Below are 20868 nucleotides of genomic sequence, written 5' to 3'. Positions count from 1 at the left end.
CAATTTAATTTCATCCTATAAAGCTTCTTTTGAATTAGTCTCTCTCTCGAATACCTCATTCCACTGGAAGGATGGCAGGAGAGGTACCTGGAGTGAGATATGCCCACAGGGGGAAATAAAACTCAGATTTGCTCAATCTTACCACAGATGCAGGGGAAAAAAACCTCAATTTTCTTAACACCCTTTACTGTGATCTTTTTAATTAACACCTCTCACCGTCATGGTTTTTTAAGGAGAGAAACTGCCCTATAACAGGAACAAGCAAGTCTAGTCTAACTTGTCACTTCATACTAAAAGTCTATTAACTGATTAATCACACTACTTAAAAATACTTTAAATTAAACATATATTGTAACATTTAAGACAGAAAAACATCAACCTGTTGACCTGTTGATGTCAATATACTGTATAACCCATCATTAGCCATCCAGAAAGAGCTTTGGACAATACCTTGATGTACTTGTTTAAAGCCAAGCCAATCAAGTCACACAGAAGGTTGGTGCAGTGTTCATCAAAGAGGCTGTCGTTGGTGAGATTCTCTCCAGTTAAATTTATAAGCTGATGCGCATAAACCACTTGACCTGCAACAAAATAATTCATTACATTGGAATTAAAAGAAAATGGCTGAAATGTAAGACTTAAAACTAAGAGACAAAACTAGGTTAGCAAGAGACAAACAATTCTTTATTAACATTGTCATAAATGAAGTGACATTTAAAAGTGAGCTAAAGTGTGTGTAATAATGTTAATAGGATAATGTGTGGAAAGAAACTTTTTGAATTAGGTCTGGTACTGCTTATTCTCCAATTAACATCAAATTAAAATAAATTCCTTTTGTTTTCTGTAAAACATTATTACAGTTTCAATTTATTAAAGAAAGGGACAGGCAATAGTGCGAGATATGCAGAAAGAAGTGTATAACCATGTGTCTTAAAAGAAAGTAGCAAAATACCAATAAACTAACATTTAACTGCAAGGTACCTCTTTCTGGAAATGTTAAACAACCAGAAAATCATTTAATTGCATTTATGGGGAAAAAAAGATTTTACACTTTTCATTGCCAAATCCTCTAGTTCACTTTAATTCTCACTTAAAACATGAAAATTATTCTTAGATTGTAGATTTCAAGTATGAGTTACTGTATAAAATAGCAGAATTCTTTCTTGTATAGACTTGGTTGATAATGAGTGAAATTCTAAATTGAAGAAGCTTCGACTAAATTATTTTTATATTGCATTGCAGCTGAATTTACAAAAAGGGAATGCAGTCAGCCAAGACCAGCTGAACACTGCAAAGCCCACAAGTTAGAAAAATAACTTTAAAAAAACATTCCAAAGACTGCTTGCCAAGGGTACATCTTATGCACAAGCCTAATACTTACCAATCATCTTCTCTCCAAGCAAATGAAGAATTTCGAGGACTGACCAATGGATGTCGAGATGAAGGTGTAATAAATGCCAAGACGGGGGAAATAACTACAGAAATAATAACAGAAATCAAGAAACCTTTTTCAGATATCTTACATTAATAGCAGACTGTGAATTCAAAGGAGACAAACAATGACAGGAAGTCATAATGTGGTGAACATGTGCTAAATAATTCAGGAACAAAGCAGAGCATAGTAAACGTGCACCTCTCACACCTTCCCCTGATGGTGGATAGTAAAGGCCCCCTGGATGTTGCTGGGCAGATCTCGCAGGTGCCCAATGTAAAGAACAACACTATGTAGCTCCTCAAGCAGGCCTGAAGGCAGCTGAGCTTCCTGCTCTTCATAAGGGTGAGAAGGTCCATCATTCAAAACACTGGAAGACTCCATAAACCTGAGCATTCAAGAAAATGTAACTGAGGATCAGCCAAGCGTGAATACAGAAGGCTTTCATTACTCCTAGATATTATGATCTGAGGAGAACTGACAGCTGAAGACACCTTTTTTTATAAAACTGGAAGAGAACTCAAAGGTACGCTTCAAAAATGCAGAAGACGCACAAAGCAGTAACAGCTTCACACTATGAATATCTCTCTTGAATAAGTTATTCACAGTATAATACTGGGTGCACCTGTATTTTCTCTGTCATTTTCATACCTTTTCTGTTTATGTATGTCCAGCAGGTAACAGTTAATTGTATCATGTTTAAGGTACTGAAAAAGGTCGGTTTCACCCTACTGATGACGTGATGGAGGAGTTATGTTCAGTACAAGAGGAACTGCAGGTTCAGACATTAGGTATCTGTTCTTGGCTGAGAAACCATAACCCCTGTGGCATTATAACTGAACACCTCAAAGTCAGAATTCCCCCTAAAATGCTATTATAAACAATAATTTATGGTTAAGGAATAGCCTGTCTTTAACCATAGAATAGCTCTGGCATTACATGGGATTTTACAACAAAATGAAAATATTATTCTGATGTCATGGCACAAGAACACACTGATTTTGTCAAAACAGCACAAGACTCCAAAAGAAAATGCAAAACACGGAAACAAATATAGTTTATATACGAGTTGTGTACAATGATCTCTTTTAGTTATTATAATATATTTAAAAATTGGCACTACATTAGCAGCACTAACACTCATGATTGAAAGAAAATGCACCAAACAGCCATGATTGACAACTACCCTCTTGCAGGTCTTACCTTGAAATGAACACTTTTACATATTGAAGAAATGATACACATTGTTGCCTTATTTCTTCGGCTTCAAAATGTAGGTTACTAGACTGTCCTAGAAAACAAAACATTGAGATCAGACACGTGACATGTGATGAGACGCTCCTGAGTGGTAAAGTCACGCGCTTCGAGTACAGATCAGATCTACGATGCAGCTGTCACAAGTCTGAGCCGACACTGACTGGGATTTCCCAAGAAGAAGTGCACAACTGGTCTACTATCGCTGTGGGGGGCATTAGGATTCAGGAATGGTTCTCTTGACTCCCTCCAAAAACAATGATCCTTGAAGACTTCCAAGGCACCTAGAGACTTCAGATATTGTCAGCGAGGGATGTGCCTCGCCTCCAATTGGTGCTGCACCTTCTGTACATCACAATGGAGCCAAGAAAGTGTCAAATGATAAGTGACTCTGTGGGTAAGAGCACTGGTAAAACCATTCTGTAATTCCTCAGTATCCATAAGGTTCCAGAAGCTGTGAGGCGAGACGCAAAGACTCAGTTTAAAATTTACTGGCGATTCTAAATGTATGAAAAAAATTGCTTGACAACTATAGGTACAATAGATATTAAGACAGTAGTGCAATACTAGTAACTATGTTCCTGTGTTTTCATTCAGGTTATATATCAAGGAGTTGGGCAACAAAACAATCAAATAATGGAGACAGGTGTGCACAAATTAATACAGTAAAAAGCAATTTATTTTAAAAATAAAGAGCTAGTGTCTAAAAGTGAGTGTAGACTGGGTCAGAATGTGCCAACAGGCATGTTTGAGCCAACATCCATACCTTAGTATTAAGAGCTGAGATATTACAATCGTACTTAAAACTGAACAGTAAATTAACCATTTACATTACTATTGCTAAAAAATCATTGGCAAATTACCTTTATAAACAAACCCAAAATATAAATGAAGATTTGTTGCTATACCCATTCACTTCAGTGTGTAGTGTCAGCAATTACTGTATAAAGGCTTGGAACAATTAATCTGGGGATATTTAATGTTTATCTTAATATAGCACACAGGTATGGAGTAGTGGGTTGTCTGCTCTTTAAAAATATTTCAGGCAAAGCTGTTGGGGTTTGTGTTTAGAATCAGTCTAAGTAATTGTAAGTCGCAGTCTCGAACTTTATGACTATCTTTACATATAGTGATTTAGAATTCCCCGTATTTTAATCAAATTAATCTTTCCTCAGTCTCCTTTTTTAGTACAGTATTAGAGAACCTTAGCAAGTAAAATAAAAACATTTACCAAAATCATGCGTGTTGGACTGAACCAGGGTTTCCAATCTGTGTACTTTTTGTCTGAAAAAAATGAAAGCAGTGTTAATAAATCTTCAAAAACACCACTAGAACGAAACGTACCATACACCTGCAAAACACCAAACACATATCTGAAACCTTCCATAAACAAAATACCTTCACTCTACATGCAGACAGATACTAGATTGAATCTAAATGAGGTTTCTAAGGTCTGTAAATATGGTTAAAATGGTACAGAATTCATATTTCCATTCAATGCACTGTAGACTAACAAAAGTCATAAAACTAGAAGTTTAAGTGGGTTTTCAAGAAGTTCCATTGAAATGTTATATTAATTTTGCTTTGTCGAATGAATGGGAATTAGGTGACAACTCTGTTACCACCCTGTAGGTTCTTCGATCTCAGACGCTTAACAAAAGCTGAACCTAGTCAGTACTGGGATGGGAGATCATTACTGAAAAATTGGTATTGTAGGTGGTGTTGTTAAAGATCATTAAAGACCCCACAAAACTGTTTGTGGTACATACCGTGGTTTGGTATGCTAAGATAAGATCACTTTATTAGCCATATACAATTTCTTGCATTAGGAATTTGTCTTTTCACATACCCCAGCTTGCTCTCCATGAGACACACAGACAGGGAGAGAGAAGCTTGGGGTCAGAGCTCAGGGTCAGCCATTTATACGGCACCCCTGGAGCAGCTGGGGTTAAGGGCCTTGCTCAGGGCCCCAACAGAGTAGGATTCCTCTGCCGGCTGCTGGATTTGTACTGGCAACCTTCCAGCCACCGGCAGAGATCCTTAGCCACAGTGCCACCATTTACAGTAATTACAGCAGTGGTGGACATTACTGCAAAATAAAAATTCCACACCATTTCAAAACTGCCCATGAATGGATGTGCTACATGCAGCAACATCCCTTCAAGGGGTTTTAGCTCGCACTGTATGCCATTCAGAGCCACCGCAGTAAATATGACTGCAATAAAGAATGAGCTTTGCTCCAGGGAGGGAGGTAGCTCAATGGTTCCCACTCTCTTACTTGAGCAAGCTGAAGAGAAGCTTAGCAGACTCCACCAGTGCAGTTTCAGTCACCCAGAGAAAGCCAAAGATCTCCACAGTATCGGTTTCATATGCAGCTGGGGAAGGATCCAGTCTTAGCAGGATTCTGTAGGTAAATTTAAAAATGACACAATTCAGTAGACTTTCATGACAGTCAAAGTAAGGTATAACTTGTTGTAATGGACAGTAACAACACAGTCAAAATTTGCATTTAGAGTGTTTACTGAAAGGAACTACAAAGCAATTTAGACTTTTGGACCGAAAATCAGAAAGAGGACAAAGATGTTTCCAAAATGTTCAGACCCTAAGTACACACATTTCATGGTACAGTCAAATGGTACTGCCGTGAGTGCAGGACGAGGAGGGGTACATGACTTGGCACTGCTTGAATTTACCTCTTCAGAGCCCCGCTTGTAATGTAGCCCTCAGAGGAGAAAGCCCTGCTCGGCTCGGACACGCAGCAGAAGCACGGCGGCGGGACAGAGCTCGCCTCGCACTGACTGTCCAGCAGAAAGGGCGACACGGGGGGAGTAAGCGAGGGGCTGAAGTCGTCCTCCATTTCCGCCTCAAGAAGCTGAAAAGGCAGACACGCCGCCGACCTGCGATTTGTGAAGGGTTACGAACTGATCACAAATCAACAATCACCTTTGTGTCTTTGCAACATTTTTCGGTTAAAAGCAAGCTGATAAAAATGCTAGGTATAAAATTCATCAAGGCAGCTGCCACTACAGTACGATTTGATCTGTTGACTCGAACAATAGTCACAATAAATGGCTATTGTACGTTATGAAACGAAACCTCTAATTCAAATTGTATTTATGGTTTTATATGTTGAATAGCTAGTTTTTCTTGATAAAAGGTTCGTTAAACACCACTAGACTGAAAATGCTTTGAGGATTAAACTGTTTATTTTTATTTTCTTTTTATGGTTATGACATCTACAGTGGCTTCATATCGTTCGTTTGAAATTACTTGTTGCTCAGCGTTACTTACAGTGCACGAAATGTCAGCAAAGCAGAAATACAGCTATAGTATGTCAAACAAACTTACACCTGTAAACAGAAAGTACACATACAAAACCTACATTTTTGCAGTTTCTGATTCTGTAATTTAGCCCATTGCGGTCATTTTACTAATTTTATTTAATAATACAAGACCGATTAACTTTTTAACCCATCCTTTGTGATTAATAATCAGGCCAACCCATGTTATGTAATTCAATAGCCAGAACTTCAGCCTACAGCATGCTAACGTCTGTTTCCTTCACACCGAAATGCTGAAAGCAAAGCCATAAATTGCAAAGATTAAAATGAATAAATTCCTATAACTTACAACCACACACACAGGAAGCCCAATCCTTTTTACTGCAAAGAACTCCTTGTGTTTTGGTCTCTCCCGCGCCGCCAGTTCGGCAGAAGACGCATGCGCAGGGAGAGCGGCTAGTCCCTCCCCTCCATTTCCATTGGCTAGAAGTTCGGCAGAAAGCGAGACTCCGGTCACGTGCCCGTCACGTATGATGTTACCCAAATAGTAAGTAAGGTCCTAACTTTTCAACCGCTGCTGGATAGTTTTTAACGTATCGTGAACAATACACTAGTAATATATAAGAGTAAATGCAAAATAAGTGTAACATGTCATTGTGTGCATACTCTTATCCTGAGATACATATTATGCAGTATTTGCTTGTTTCAAGACATTTTGCAAGATAGTAGCTAGTGCGGCATTTATATACTTGGCCATTAATTCTTCTGGCATTTGGCAGGGAATACAAATAAGGACTGAAAACATATACTGTATTCGATCCAAACTGATTCGGTAATTAAAATGATTAAAATTTAAAATTGTAATAGAGAGCACCCATGAAGAGCGAAAGAAACATTATCAACACACCTGTCAGCAGAAATGGGTTTGTGACTGTAAGGCAAATAAAGGCAAGGGTTACGAGTTTGAAGCTAACATTGTAGTATCCTCATTTGATAACAGGTGAAAGGAACAGCTGGAGAGTGATGACAAAAGATTTTGCATACTCTCGGTGCATACTGTACCACATTACTATATGGTATTGCTCATAATATTATTGCATTTACCTCTTAACTAGAATTATTTTAAAAAGCCGTTTTCTACATTTGTCTATATAAAGAAAATATATGAGAGGAGCTCATGTCTGTCCATCGATTTTAGGTTTGTTCATTACTAGTCTAGGCTTCCCTAGAGGGGAGAAAAGATGTACAGTACATTTGTTATGACTGTGGTCGCTGGTTTATTTTCTTTGAAAAAAACTTCCCATTATTTTTTTAAAGCCAATGACATAATGTTAAATTGTGTTCGCAAAGTGTATGAAAATAACGTTATGTAGCTCTTTTGAACAGTCTGACTCTGAGAGTTCCTTTCTAATTAAAAAACAGTACACTAGAGTTAAATAAAATTGGACCCAGGATAACCCTGATTTCCATATGCAGATTTATCTGCACTGACAGCTTCTCTCTCCATTGCATTGTGTCTGCATTCAGTACCACCACGCGTTTTTCAGTAAATTCTACACAGAAATGAAAAGACATCTAAACAGTTATCGTTGGCTGAAGTGATTTTAGATCACTGCGTTTCTGCTAACATTTTGTTTTATTTGTAGCAAGGCAAGTCTGTCTACAAACCATGAAGTGGAAATTGACACAGCCAGCTCAGGAACGGATTTTTTCCTCGTTGACTATGATGCGAAAATGGAAGACGAAAAAAACAGCCGAGGCACAAAGGTTTTGATATTATTTTTGATGAGAGATTATTCTCTTTGTCAGTAAACCATCAATGTGATGTGCTACAGTCGACTCTTCAAGAAAGAAAGATCCCGATGAAACGTGAATGGAAGGTAAGACTCTTCATATTGTGCTAATTAGGTCTGTTGACCTTTGTTTTGTACACAGTAGGATTAAACATTGGGGAAATTTAGAATTAACCCTTTCCTAACATAAACAAAATCTCTGATAGGACAGTTCAAACCTGGAACTTGCAACAAATAAAACAATTAGCTAAGAAAATGTGGTCACGTTTCATACATCTATATTTAATTAGAAAATCCACACTGTATGTTTTGATTTTTACTTTGTTATTAAAAAGCATTTTTATGCATCAGATAATAGTATCACATATATTCTGAAATTTAAAATGACTCTGTTTTGCCTTTTGTGTGGGGAAAAAAAGTTGTGGAAGGATATCCTGTTTTTCAACACCGCTACACTGACAATAAATGTAAAATTCATACTATTGTTCTATACATTTTTATTCTTTTTCTGTGTTAATTGGGTTAAAAATTGCGGTGCCTATTAGAAATTCTAATTTCACAATGCAGCACTGCCAATACACTCAGTCTGTGAATTATTCACATCTTTAATTTGCTCATTTAATGACAGTGTTCTGTAATCAGAGTGCAGAGACTGCTTCCCATGCATTATGTATGATGTTCAAGACTTAAATGCAGGACATTATGAAGCTCACAGAGTGACTCAGTAATTAGTTTTCCACAAGGCAGCAGTTAGATGTTAAACTAGTGGAACACATATTTCACACAAACTATATGGTGTGACTAATGAAATGTTATCCCCTAGATGGCCTTTAAAGGAGGTAAAATGATAGTGTGTTATATTTCCTTTTAATTAACCAAACTGTGCTAAATATATAAAGACTACACCTGTTGCTGTAGGTCTAGTGATTCCTCAAAGTTTTTGAAGCATTCAATCTGATGTGGTGGTGATATTCCTTTTAAAACAGGGAAATTGCTTGTTTTTTTTCTGTCTGTGTGACAGCAGTCCTGTTAATTACAGAACATAAAGCTTATTTAAATTGTATGTTTGAGTCAAACTGAGATTGAGCAAGAGCAATCAATTAGCATGAATATGAGAAAAGATACATAGGTACAGTACTGTATATGTACCTGTAGCTGTGTCACCACTTTAATTTTTTAACAGCAAATATCACATTGTATCTCACTATAATCACCCAAAACACAAATAAAAGTGTTAAAATAAGATAACTCTGAGTAGGTAGATCTGTTTGAGCCACAAAGGCTCATTGGGCCAGACCTTACCCCAATATAACAATAATACAAATAAACTACAGTGTAAACTATAATAATATCATCTGAAACTAGGTACTGGAATGTACATAGGTAAGCTTTTAAATAGAAAACACTATTTGTCTTGACTGAGTTTTTTTTTATTTGAAGTGTATTTTATATTTTATTTCTTCAGACTTTATATTTTGGATTCATTGTTATAAACATGTTTACTAAAATATAGGTGTGCACAAGTGTTTTCCAATGTACATGTTTGGGGCCACTTTTGAGTTTCTATGAAAAAGTGGTGAAGTTCAATATCACATGTTAATGGATGGCAAAATATATGAAATCGCAACATTCTGATTCTGATCACTGAGGCAGTTCTCATGTCTGCCACAACTCCTGTTAAAGGACTTAAAATTAGGATCTTAAAGATTAGTTTAATGGTCATAAACTCACTCTTGGCATTAATACACAAAGATAAATCACTGATATTTCTATCAGTGCTGAACAATAGCTATTTTCAGTTGAACTCAGAGCCTCTACTGTCATGTGATAGGGTTTTAAACTGTACATAATTAGCTAGGCGAGCCAAATTTCATTTGTAGAGGAAGTTATTTATGTTCAGACAGAACCATATTTTACCAGTGAAAGCCATGGGAGTCTTCCATCTTTGTACAAATGTGAGTTCAAATAGGCTGCAATAGCAACTTCTGTTGAGAAGTCAATGGAGTACTGTAAATGTAGTTTCAGGAAGGGAGTAGTATTTCGGAACATGTGGAGTTCTTCATAAAGAATTAGAAAAAGGCAAGATCATTCATCTTATTGTGCTCTTTTGGTTTCTCTACAGCCTGCACTGGCTGTGCTGGGAACAAACATCCTCTGTGAAAACCCACACAAATACAGGGCAACCATGCAAGCTCCACACAGACAGGCATCCCAAGCCAGAATTGAGTCAGAAACCCTGGAGCTGTGAGACAGTAGGCAGTAGTGCTACCTGCCATGCCAACACCAATGTATTACTAAACAATAACATCTTTCTGTTACTGAGTAACTTCAAAATTCATCTGTATTTAACTAGACGTGTTAACTACTAGGTATTTTAATGTGCCGTGTAGTAAAGTTGGCCTGTAATTAAACAGGCATTAGTGTTCATAAGTATTCGGGGAATTGTGGAAATGGTGTTGCTCCAGTTCTTTACTTTGTTTATGTGTCTTTAGTAACTACTGTTCCATAGTCTTTGATAGCCTCTGATCCAAAAGACCACCCAAGTGACTTTCATGAGTGTGTTACAGTAGAAACTAATGTTGCAACATAAAGATAGGATGTGGTCTTCTGCCTTTTTTTTTCCTAACACTGCTTTGCACACAAGTTGTTTTTAAAGGACAATAAACGTCAAGAATGTGTCACCCCAGATGCTGATCCATTTATTTTGTTGAATTCTTTTCTCCATTTCTCTTTCGTTCAAATGGAGACTCAAAGCCAACTGAATTAACCTCTGTTAAAATACGTTTTGGGGTGGAATAATTATTGCACTTTAGACATTGCAACACTGGATGAAGGAAGTAAAAAAAAAAACTACAAAGAAAAAGCAAATGGATGTCACCAAATGCAGATTTTCATGAATGCAAGTGCCCATTGCAAAAAATGTTTTAACATATAACTTAACCTCATGAATTAACTATGTGGGAAACTACACGAAAGTGCATTTAAATACAAGAAGAGGAAAAGCTTTACCCAAAAGGTTGTGGGAGTATGGAACAAGCTCTCAGGTCATGTTGAAGCCTTGTTTCTTTCAAGAAACAATTGGATGAGATCCTCAGATCAATTAGCTATTCACTCTTCATGTTTGTAGCCTTTCTTATGTTCTCATGAATTAAAGATACATCTTGTTATGTCAGTAAAAGTGCATTGATGAAATTGGAGTCTTTCGGAAGCCTAATATTAATTTACTTTAATAATAATGATAATGAGAAGAAGAAAAATAATTGTTGTTCACGATTCATTTACCATAGGTGGAGGAATAAATTCAAAGCATTTTGTATTTGTAGAATTTGCCTAAAATGTCAAAAGAAACTGAATTATCAGACTATCTGTTTTGATTGGTATCTACAGTACCATAGTTTTTCCAATCGCTTGTTCAACTAATTACATGGAAGAGAACTGACAGCAAAAGGGAAACTGAAGACCTTGCTTTGCATGCTGATTGATGTGAATACAACGTTTGTTAGACAGTCACTTTATTTGCCTACTGAAAGTAGATTAACTGCGCTGGAAACTATAGAGAGGGCATGTCACTTAAAAATTACACTCAACAAACTGTAGTATGGTGTTAAAGAACTCTGGGACCTCTGCGTGGAGTATATACATTTGAAAACGATCCTGACTTCAAAAGGTATTTATGTTTATAAGACAACATTGAATTTGTACCTTATTCAATTTTATTACGGTTGTGTTTTATCTGTGTTTGAATAACTTCAAGAATTTATTAATTTAAAGGTAATTTCCCTTTCATTAAAAATCCAGGGTGTGTTTTTGCACAAGGTCTATGCAGGTACAGTAGTTGTGTTAACTTCTTCTAACCCTTGAATTTTTTGGCAACAGGATTAGACCCTAAACTGTAAGTCTGTTACTCACAGAATACCACAAATTTACAATCTATATTGTCTACAGTATGAACATTTAGTGAAATGTTGGATATAAAATGAAATGGTTTCAGACATACACAGTATCATCTGCACAGCACATTATCAATACACTTTAAGTCTTTGGAAAATCAAAGGAAAATCTTAATGTTTGGAATTCCATGTAAGACAAGAAAATATAAATGTCACATTGGTTCACAATTATACTAAGGTGTACTGTACCTCTGTGGCTACGTTTTTTTTCTTCCAAATGGGCTCCTGATCACAATAATCATAATCACAATGCTAACTAAATGATCCACTTCTTAGTTTAGACGTTTGCTAAACACGCAGCTCTTGGTTTAAAAAACACTCCACATGGAGTGCATTTCTTTCAAGACTGTAAGCATACAGAGTGTAATGGAGTCTCTCATCACCTTGCTCATTAAGAATTTCACCTTTATTTCTAACTAAACAGTTCTTAACAGGTGATCAGTTGATGGTGAGCAGACACAGGTACGAATGACACTGTATCAGGGCAGCTCTGAGTTAGATTTAATGTTTTTCCTTCTGCTTCTGTCCAGCTGGATATATTTCGGCACGCATGCCATTCCAGTCTGGAAACTCGCTAATTAGCACAGGGTTCAAACCAATTACAAGTCTTGTTCAGTTTTTCTTTTTATGAAAAGCAAATTTTAAGAAAGGGCTCGAATAGAAGATTCGGGACACCAGAGTCCTCCTTGGCCTGGATTGAAAACCAGTGGTAACCTGTGACCTTAAGGACATTTTCAGATGTCACTCTTTGATAATAGGTATCTTTTGGTTAGCATTGGTGGTTAGCATTGCTGCCTCATGGCTCTGGAGCACAGGGTTCAATTCCCGGGGTGCTGCCTGCGTGGCGTTTGTATGTTTTCTCAGTGTTCGTGTAGCGTTCCTCTGGCTGCTCCTGTTTGCTCACACAGGCCAAAAAACATACCGGGAGGTTAATCAGCTTCTGGGAAAAGTGGCCCTGGTGTGAGTGTATTTGCCCTGTGATAGACTGGGGTTCCCATCCAGGGTTCGGCCTCCCCCTGCCCATGAATTGGAAGAAGTGGTTCGAAAGTCGATGGATGGATGCTTTGGTCTGTATAAAGTTCACAGCAAAGCAACACTTGTCGTGGATTGTAAAAATAATGACAACATTCATTTCATCAATAAATGCACTTGATTTTATTATGCGGCCATAGACCACAACAGGATCTGACATGGCACGTCTCCAGGAGATCTTTAACAACTTCGGCACATAACTAATGCCTTAATATTTGTTTCCATTACTGCTGAAATGGAGGATGTTTAAGATGATGTTTAAGAAGTGTCATGATAACTCACAATTTTGTCTCCAGAAACCCAGATGGCTCAATCAGATACAATCTCTCTTTTTCTGCTCACAGTAGGAAGCTACTCTAGAATTAGAATACCTGTTAAATAGTCTGAATGCTGTGCAATTGTAATCACTGTCTTTTTGACTCTGCCAAAGTTATCACTCATTTGACCAAAGATCAAAGAAAAATCGTCCCCATGGGAACGCTTATTTAATAACAGCTTAAAGAAAAAGACATTGAATACTTTACATTGCCATAAGGACACCTTACTTTGCTACAAAGTAACTTTTCAACAACAAATTATAGTAATATTTCTCAATAGTACTTACAGTGTATGCATTTACCAATGTAGAGAATTACCAATGCAATCAACTCTAATTGCCTATAAAACAGCATTTTGTTTCTTAATGAGCTGCTGGTAGTGTGAATACAATATCATTGATGACATTTAGATATTTCTATAAAGCAAACATCTCATTCATAGAAAACTGTATACTCTATGTGGAGATTTTCTTTTGTGAGATTGATAAAGCCCTCATTACTATCCCCACATTAATTATTATTAACAAATTAATAACCCCTGGTTTTTTTACACATACTGATATATTTTTCTGTAGCCTTTGATACGTACGGCAAATGCCATTTTCTAGTGTAAAAATAAGAAATTTTAAGTTGTAAAAAGTCTTAGAAAAATCCTTTCAGAAGGTGTTTTGGAGGTAATATAAGAACACGGAAGGTAAAAATAAATGACCATTTAATTTTTTTTATATACAGTATGTCCAGTAAATTAAAGGTTTATTTATTTTAATTTCATGTATATTCTTTTTTTGTCCAGACACACTATGTGAAATTTATTCAAGATGCAAATGTTGTAAATGCTACATCTTTCTTCAAATTGCTTATTTATAATGCATACATAAATAATCATATGTATTTTTTCCACTTATTGTGTTTACAATTAAAAATAGTAGTGGACTTGAAGTCACATTACCGTTTCACAAATACTAGTGCCTAAAATATTTTTCTGGACTGGAAAATCAATAAGGATAACTGTGCAGTTAATTAAAATTAATGTATATGTAATAGTTGAATTCATTAGTAATTATATTATAATCTCCCTTTTTCCACTGAGATACTTGTATACTGTATGAGCCTTCAGCCATTTCTGTTTAATTAATTTTAGAGTCATTAAATAAAACTGGTTTAGTGCATAAAATAAGGGAAAACAAAATTCTAAGAACTAAAGGAGTGTCTGTACTTTAGTTTATCCTGTTCCCCTTCCATGTTTCCATGAACTAAAGGGCGTAAAGACTACACAAAGCCTTGCATTCCTGTGTATCTACTGTGTACTGTATTTTATTCTGGAAAGCTGAATAACGCATTAACTGGTTGCACTGTACAGACCATCTGAAACCATTTGCATCAAATGTTGTAAACAGGTCTGATCAAAACCAGGTGCCTCGAGTCTTTCATGAGAGACTCGGCACTGTGTGGGCATTTCGAGACGCAAATGGCTGTAAGTCCCAAGGTAGGTTTTACACTTTGCACCCATTTATTTTTCAGTGCAACTGAAAGACGCGGTATTGTACAGCCCTTACGGCTCGTCCACGGTATCACGTACCCAGCGCAGTGTCATCACAGGGCTGGTGTGAAGACGTTGAAGCTTTTCACGTTTTCTCCGAGGCTCGCGCGCGCATTTTCCTGAGCTCTAACCACGGCGTCTCTTTCAAGATTCTTTCTTTTACCCGGCATCGCTGTAGTTGCGCACAGCCCTCCGCTGCCTTTTGTTGCCATTTTACTGTTAAATCCTTCAATTCTTGCCAAAACGTAAACGAAGGAAGACGAGCAGCAGTGATACAGTAATGTACTGTACTTTCATGTACATCATCTTCCCCAAGGAATACACTTATTGCCTCTATCAGCACGTCATCATGGATTTTCTCATAACCAGTACAGAAAACCCCTTGTTATAACAGACTAGAAGGGGTGTCCGATAAAGTGGAAGTCCAGAGAATCTGGATGCCTGGCCTATGGCTTTAGAATCATATGTGATCCTATTTTTTGCTGTTAAAGTCGAGTGTAGCACATTCAATAATTTAAATGGTACAGATAGTTTCACAGCGATTTTATGTTCTAGTGACATAGTGGCAAGTCCATCATGTCTCTCTTGCACCATTGTTGAATGCAGATATGTTTTTATCAATTTCAACTATGAAAAGCTATGCTCCCCACTAGCTGCAGAAACTGGCAAAGTTAAAATACGTAGGGCTATAGTATGAAAATGTTTGGAAAACTGTCATAGAGTTTATTTTCTCACACTTCAGTGGGATGTTCCTTGAATCGCCTTGAAAATGCCTGAAGCTCACTACACAAATCTGTAGCATTGAACTCTTTTGAATTTTAATAAGTCAACGCCAACTCCAGCTTTTTAAGAAAAATTCCTTATCTGTTTTGCTGTTTTCTTTTGCAAGCTGTGTATATCCTATAGAAAGTCACATACTAAAACTAACCACTGCATCTGTTTAAATCTTTCACCAAAAATGTGAATAGCAGTGTCAAGGACTGAAAAGTAGAAATTCACTGTAAAATTATAAGTTAAGTTTTGAGTTATGAATGCATGTCTAGTACTTCATAAAAAGAAAAACTGTTGTTTTTTTTGTCGAATGCAAACTGGCTCAAATTCAGTTTGGAGAATGAATTTGAAAAATTGCCTCAAATTGTCTCATGTTTCATAACTGATGGGTTGAAGATTGATGTCCCTCCTGCATACACTGCTGTTGTATATTGAGTGGTATTTTACCTCCATTGCTCCACCCAACTGTATAAATAGGAACCAGCATTGCCGGGGTAATCTCTGTAATGCACAGGCATCCCCTCTATGGGGCAGAGTCACATGCTCTGTCATCTACCTACTGTAGCACCACAGAAACTAGGATAAATTCCAGCTGGGTGAGCTAATCTGGCTCACATATGGAAATAATTTATATGGACATATATGAATATGGACATTACCTATCTATATTATCTTTAGTTAGTAGTACTCATGGTAGATTATTGATTATACATTTGGTAGAGTTGTGGTAGCAGTAGTTTTATTTTTTTTTCCAAAAAGTATCTTTTAAAAGATACTTTCAATCTTGTCTCAGGCTATTATTGTTGCATTTATACAGCCTCTCACGGTGGATGCCAATGTGATTTATTTGTTTGCTCTCGTGCAGCTCTCTTGTGTAATTTATTCTTAGTTATACAGTGCTCAACTACAAATCTTTGATGGCAGAAAGATTGAATGATCCAAAGAAGAATCAGTGTTCCTCTTTTCCATTCCCTGTATATTCTCCTCCCTTGCTTCTCAATGGTAGAACAAACAACAATCAGAAATCTTCAGCCCCTAAACCATCTTTCAACACGTGCTCTAGACACAGCTCTCAACTATGATCTTCAGTAACTCTGTTTTGCAGAGTATAATGCAAACTAGTAATGCAACCTAATGCACTTATTCGATGAAAGCACGGAATGCACACCTGCAAGGTGGATTCATTTTATCCAGCAATCTGTGCACTGCTTTAGTCCTCACTGTGTTGTTTTATTTGTGCAGCACATTTGTTATATCATGTTGCACTTCCAGTTTATTTGCAGCCATGTGATCATTTTCTTAATTAATTTTTTATTGAAATTTACATTTTCTGTTGCTCTCAATAGAGTCCCCCTCTGATGTCCAAGTCCTCTACTGTGTCCAGTGGTGTGCCAGGTATAACGATGCATTGTCCATTTGTTCCCGTTATTGAGCCCTCTCACAGTGTCAAGCCTAGTTAAACCTGTACTGCAATCCCACGTCTCCTCTGAGTTGTGTGGTAATTGATGGGTGTCTACCCAAAAAAGTGTGTCAGTAGTCTTGGTTGATTGACACCTGCCCCACTGTTTGCTCTAGGAAGTCCTTTGAGGGGAAACAAAGAACAAAGCAGCAAGACCACACACCAACCCAAACAACAGCACTGCATATGTAAACTCAATATAGCTCATGCCCTGTCCCCAACTCTTTTCACTTTTGCCAGTCTGTGGCACTTGCACTTAATGTAGATTTCTTGGATTGGAATTTGCTCTGAATAAGGGCATCTGCTAAGGAAATTTATATTCCTGTTCTACTCTGGCAGGCTGAAATAACTAAGTCTTTTAAGTCTTTATACAACACAGAAGACGAGAGGGAGACAGCTTAGTCAAAGTCAACCCAGTAGGCCTCAACAGTGATTCTGAAACACAAATATCAAATGGAAGCTAAGAAGAAGTGCATCGCAAGCAATCCACTGAAGCTCAGCAGGTGTGAGCCTGGTCCTATACTTGGATGGGAGACCTCCTAAGGTTGCTGCTGGAAGAGGTGTTAGTGGGGCCAGCAAGGGGTGCTCACCCTGCGGTCTATGTGGGTCCTAAGGCCCCAGTATAGTGACGGGGACAACAAACTTTGAAAAGGTGCTGTCTTTCGAATGAGATGTCAAAATCGAGATCCTGACTCTCTGTGGTCATTAAAAATTTCAGGACATTTCTCGAAGGAGTAGGGGTGTAACCCCGGTGTCCAGGCCAAATTTCCCATTGGCTTTACCAATCGTGGCCTCCTAATTATTGGCCTCATCACTCTGTTCTCCTCCACACTGAAAGCTGGTGTGTGTGGAGCATACTGGAGCACTATGGCTGCTGTTGCATCATCCAGGTGGGGCTGCACATTGGTGGTGGTGGAGGAGAGTCCCCATTACCTGTAAAGTGCTTTGAGCGGAGTGTCCAGAAAAGCGCTATATAAGTGTAAGCAATTATTATAATTATAAAGCATAGAAGCTATAAGACACTTATCTTCCTGAATAAATTGCTCAGCCATGTTTACAAAGTGATGCCCTGGCCTCTTTGAGGAAATGATTGTATGAGGTCCTATCATCAATTTACTATTAGCAAAACATTAACCAGGATAACTCAATGGCCTCCTCTCAGTTGCTACCCTTCTTAAGGGGAACAAATAACCACAATCCATTGTTTGTTGTTTATGAATACACAGGACAGCTGGCCATTTCCTTAGCTCAAGTGCTGTCAGATAATAATAGGAGAGGACCACTTTCATCAACTTATCATCTCAGTGATGGGCGCCACCTGCCCTACCACATAGTAGATCAAGTAAATACAGCAACACCATATCCTTTATTCCAAACATTCCGAGTAAGGCAATTGAGCTAAGAAGTGCAAATCAATTAATCCCGACTGAAACTCAGCTGTCCCCATTTACTGCAAGCAATATCAATTCAAACTGATCAACAGAAGAAATGAATCACCCTAAATAAAAATGGAAAAAAGTACATGGACTTTCAATTTCAAGTAAACGTTTTTACTTTGATCCCATTAGTGAAGGTTGTTGACTGCACACAGGTGATGAGGTGAAATAATGAATTTAAAACCTGTTTACAAGAAAGAAATATGTAGAAATAAACCAGTTTTGTAACCACCTGTTACCAAAAGCACAGTGACTTCCTGCCCTCAGTATGTTGCGCTATACCTCAACTGGATTTGCCAGTAGTAGTGCCAAGTCTTCTTTGTAGATATTTTGAGTAAACCACCCTGGTACTCTACAACAGATTAATCAATAGGTAGGTCCAGGTATAAAAGCCTGAAAAGAAAACTAGTGGAATATGTACAGTACAGTGTTCCATTGAACAAGTGCTTGGATCCCCTGTTTCCTGTGAGTTCATCCTGACAACATGCCAGCAGGACAACACATATCCTCATACTTCAATGTGACATTAATAATCTAAATGCCCTGCTCTTCTGAGCATTCCCATTGGACAGGCCAATCTTATTTCATTAAAATAAGAAAGAAGGAATTAGGAAGATCCACCAGTAGTGGACTGAGCCACATGTTCTTTAGCTATGAATTAAGGCGTCAAATATAACTGCCTCCAGTTACAGAAATGGAATACAATAAATTGCAAACACATCTTAAAATGGATTAGAAAGAAAGGTCAAGAAACAAATAGGAATATTGTGATGCGGTATAGATTATTTTTATCAGTATTGCATCCCAAGACGAACACTAAAGGATGAAATAGTGTCTCAGAACATTTTTGGATGATGAAATTAAAACATCTAATATATATTGAACATCAATATTAATTTGTCACTCTTTTTTAGAAAAATAAAATATACAGATTTTGTATATGGATTAAATATATTTGGCATCATTGTGATTAATTGATCACATCATCACAGACGAGCAGCAAGGTACTGCGATTATTATATACAACAAACCAATCAATGCATAGGGCAAAGTGTGATGGCCTCCGTAGGGCTGTCTAGTTGCAATAGAACTCCACTTGGAGGGATTAGTGGCCACCTCACTGCCAGGTGGTGCATTGAACAAATCCTGGGATGTCACTTGCCCTTCCTGTGGGCTCATCCTGATGTGCCAACATTCTGGCTGGATAACACCTTTACTGAGCTGCTCATATAACAACAGCTTTATTGGAAGATGATAACGTGACAGTTATGCAGTGGATGGCTTACTCACCAGACATGAGCACAATTGTATACCTTGGGATAAACTGGGATAACATACTGTATGGCTTCTAGGGGTTCAAATACCAGTGAACAGGAACTAGTCTAACCAGAATCTACAAGAGGGATCAAGTACAGTCTCACAAGACGTAATTAACAACCTGGCGCAAATAATACATCATGAATATACAGCTTGTATTGCTTCCAACAGTGGCCACACATGTGTATTAGGCTACTAGCCTGTGACTTTCATGGTATAACTGGTGTTGATGATGAATGTTAATTAGCATAATACATTTACCTATGTAGGTACGTTTTTGTGATAATAGTTTGCAAACTGGTTGTATTTATAAATGGTTCTTGTTTTGATGCCCAGTGTAGACAGTAATTGTCATTTAAAATAATATTTAGCCTTAATACATATTTTAAACAGAAGTTACTCGTACCATCATTTTAATGTTGAAAAATATAAAATTGTAGACCACAATTTGTAGGAAACTTACAGTACTTTGTCAATATTATACATAGCCCAACTAGATGTACATTCTTAATCTGACACCAACTTTAAAAATCACACAATAACAATGAAATAATAATATTATTGATTTCTATTAATATAGTTGGTGGGTCTAAAAAGACCACTTTCAAGGTTTAATCTTAGTTCACTGGCTTCTGCTAACCATTGTCAGTTGTGTATTAACAAATGGACTCAACAAGACAACTAACTGTGTGTGATGGGTGATGAGCTAAGAGCTATGTTCAGCTATGCAATTAGTCTGTAGAATATACTTTAAATATCTGTTGTCAAATCTTAATTTAAAACATATTTTCTATTATATAATGTTTATAGTAAATTCTGTACATTTTGTCTTGCATGGTTTAAGTAAATTCATATATTGTACATTTACAGAGAGGCATCAAACAAGAAACAGTTGCTTTTGGATCTTATAGTTGTGTTATGTTTTTAATGCCTTTCAGTATATATGTTATTGAATAGTCAAAATGCCATCCCATACCATATGCAGTTTTGAAACAAGACACCAACAACTGTTTGGTGTTCCGCTGAAACACATCAGCTGTGTTGTACAGTAGAATCTCATTACAGCAAAAAAATACATTTTGCATTTTGTTCATTACTATGAAAATGTGTTAGAATGAGAAATCGTGTATCCATCACCTCTCCTCCCCCTCTTACAGCATTTAAGAGCATGTATGACAAAATAAACAGCAGATATCAAAGCTGAAACATAATCGGTGTAAAACATATGGCTTTGCTCAATCTATAGAGAAGAAAACGTTTTAGTACACCACAACAGTGCTGTCAGT

The 20868-nt window shown here is 37.2% G+C and overlaps 2 protein-coding genes across 6 annotated transcripts in view; one reads left to right on the top strand and one right to left on the bottom strand.

The window, feature by feature from the left end:
- Positions 1–6398, bottom strand: part of mms22l (MMS22-like, DNA repair protein) — a 62863-nt gene extending 56465 nt beyond the window's left edge. For 3 of the 4 annotated variants that reach the window (XM_015355475.2, XM_015355496.2, XM_015355489.2), the window contains exons 1-8: positions 6317–6398; positions 5380–5583; positions 4965–5090; positions 3918–3970; positions 2636–2723; positions 1643–1820; positions 1382–1475; positions 451–581 (exon numbers count right to left, since the gene is read on the bottom strand). In XM_015355475.2, coding sequence (XP_015210961.2) covers positions 451–581; positions 1382–1475; positions 1643–1820; positions 2636–2723; positions 3918–3970; positions 4965–5090; positions 5380–5543 — 834 coding nt within the window. In that variant the 5' untranslated portion in view covers positions 5544–5583; positions 6317–6398. The remainder of the gene's footprint in view (positions 1–450; positions 582–1381; positions 1476–1642; positions 1821–2635; positions 2724–3917; positions 3971–4964; positions 5091–5379; positions 5584–6316) is intronic. The other variant, XM_015355478.2, reaches the window with a different exon arrangement.
- Positions 6399–7490: 1092 nt separating this feature from the next.
- LOC107078452 (PC3-like endoprotease variant B) overlaps positions 7491–20868 on the top strand; it is a 353320-nt gene continuing 339942 nt past the window's right edge. Inside the window, exon 1 of one of the 2 annotated variants that reach the window (XM_015355975.2) lies at positions 7491–7847. In XM_015355975.2, coding sequence (XP_015211461.2) covers positions 7841–7847 — 7 coding nt within the window. In that variant the 5' untranslated portion in view covers positions 7491–7840. Of the gene's footprint in view, positions 7848–11337; positions 11428–20868 lie in introns of those variants that run through there. The other variant, XM_069178602.1, reaches the window with a different exon arrangement.

Source organism: Lepisosteus oculatus, chromosome 2 (assembly GCF_040954835.1).
Source record: "Lepisosteus oculatus isolate fLepOcu1 chromosome 2, fLepOcu1.hap2, whole genome shotgun sequence".
Lineage (NCBI taxonomy): Eukaryota > Metazoa > Chordata > Actinopteri > Semionotiformes > Lepisosteidae > Lepisosteus > Lepisosteus oculatus.
The sequence above is the reverse complement of the archived record's forward strand: the minus strand, read 5'-3'. Positions and strand labels throughout refer to the sequence as shown.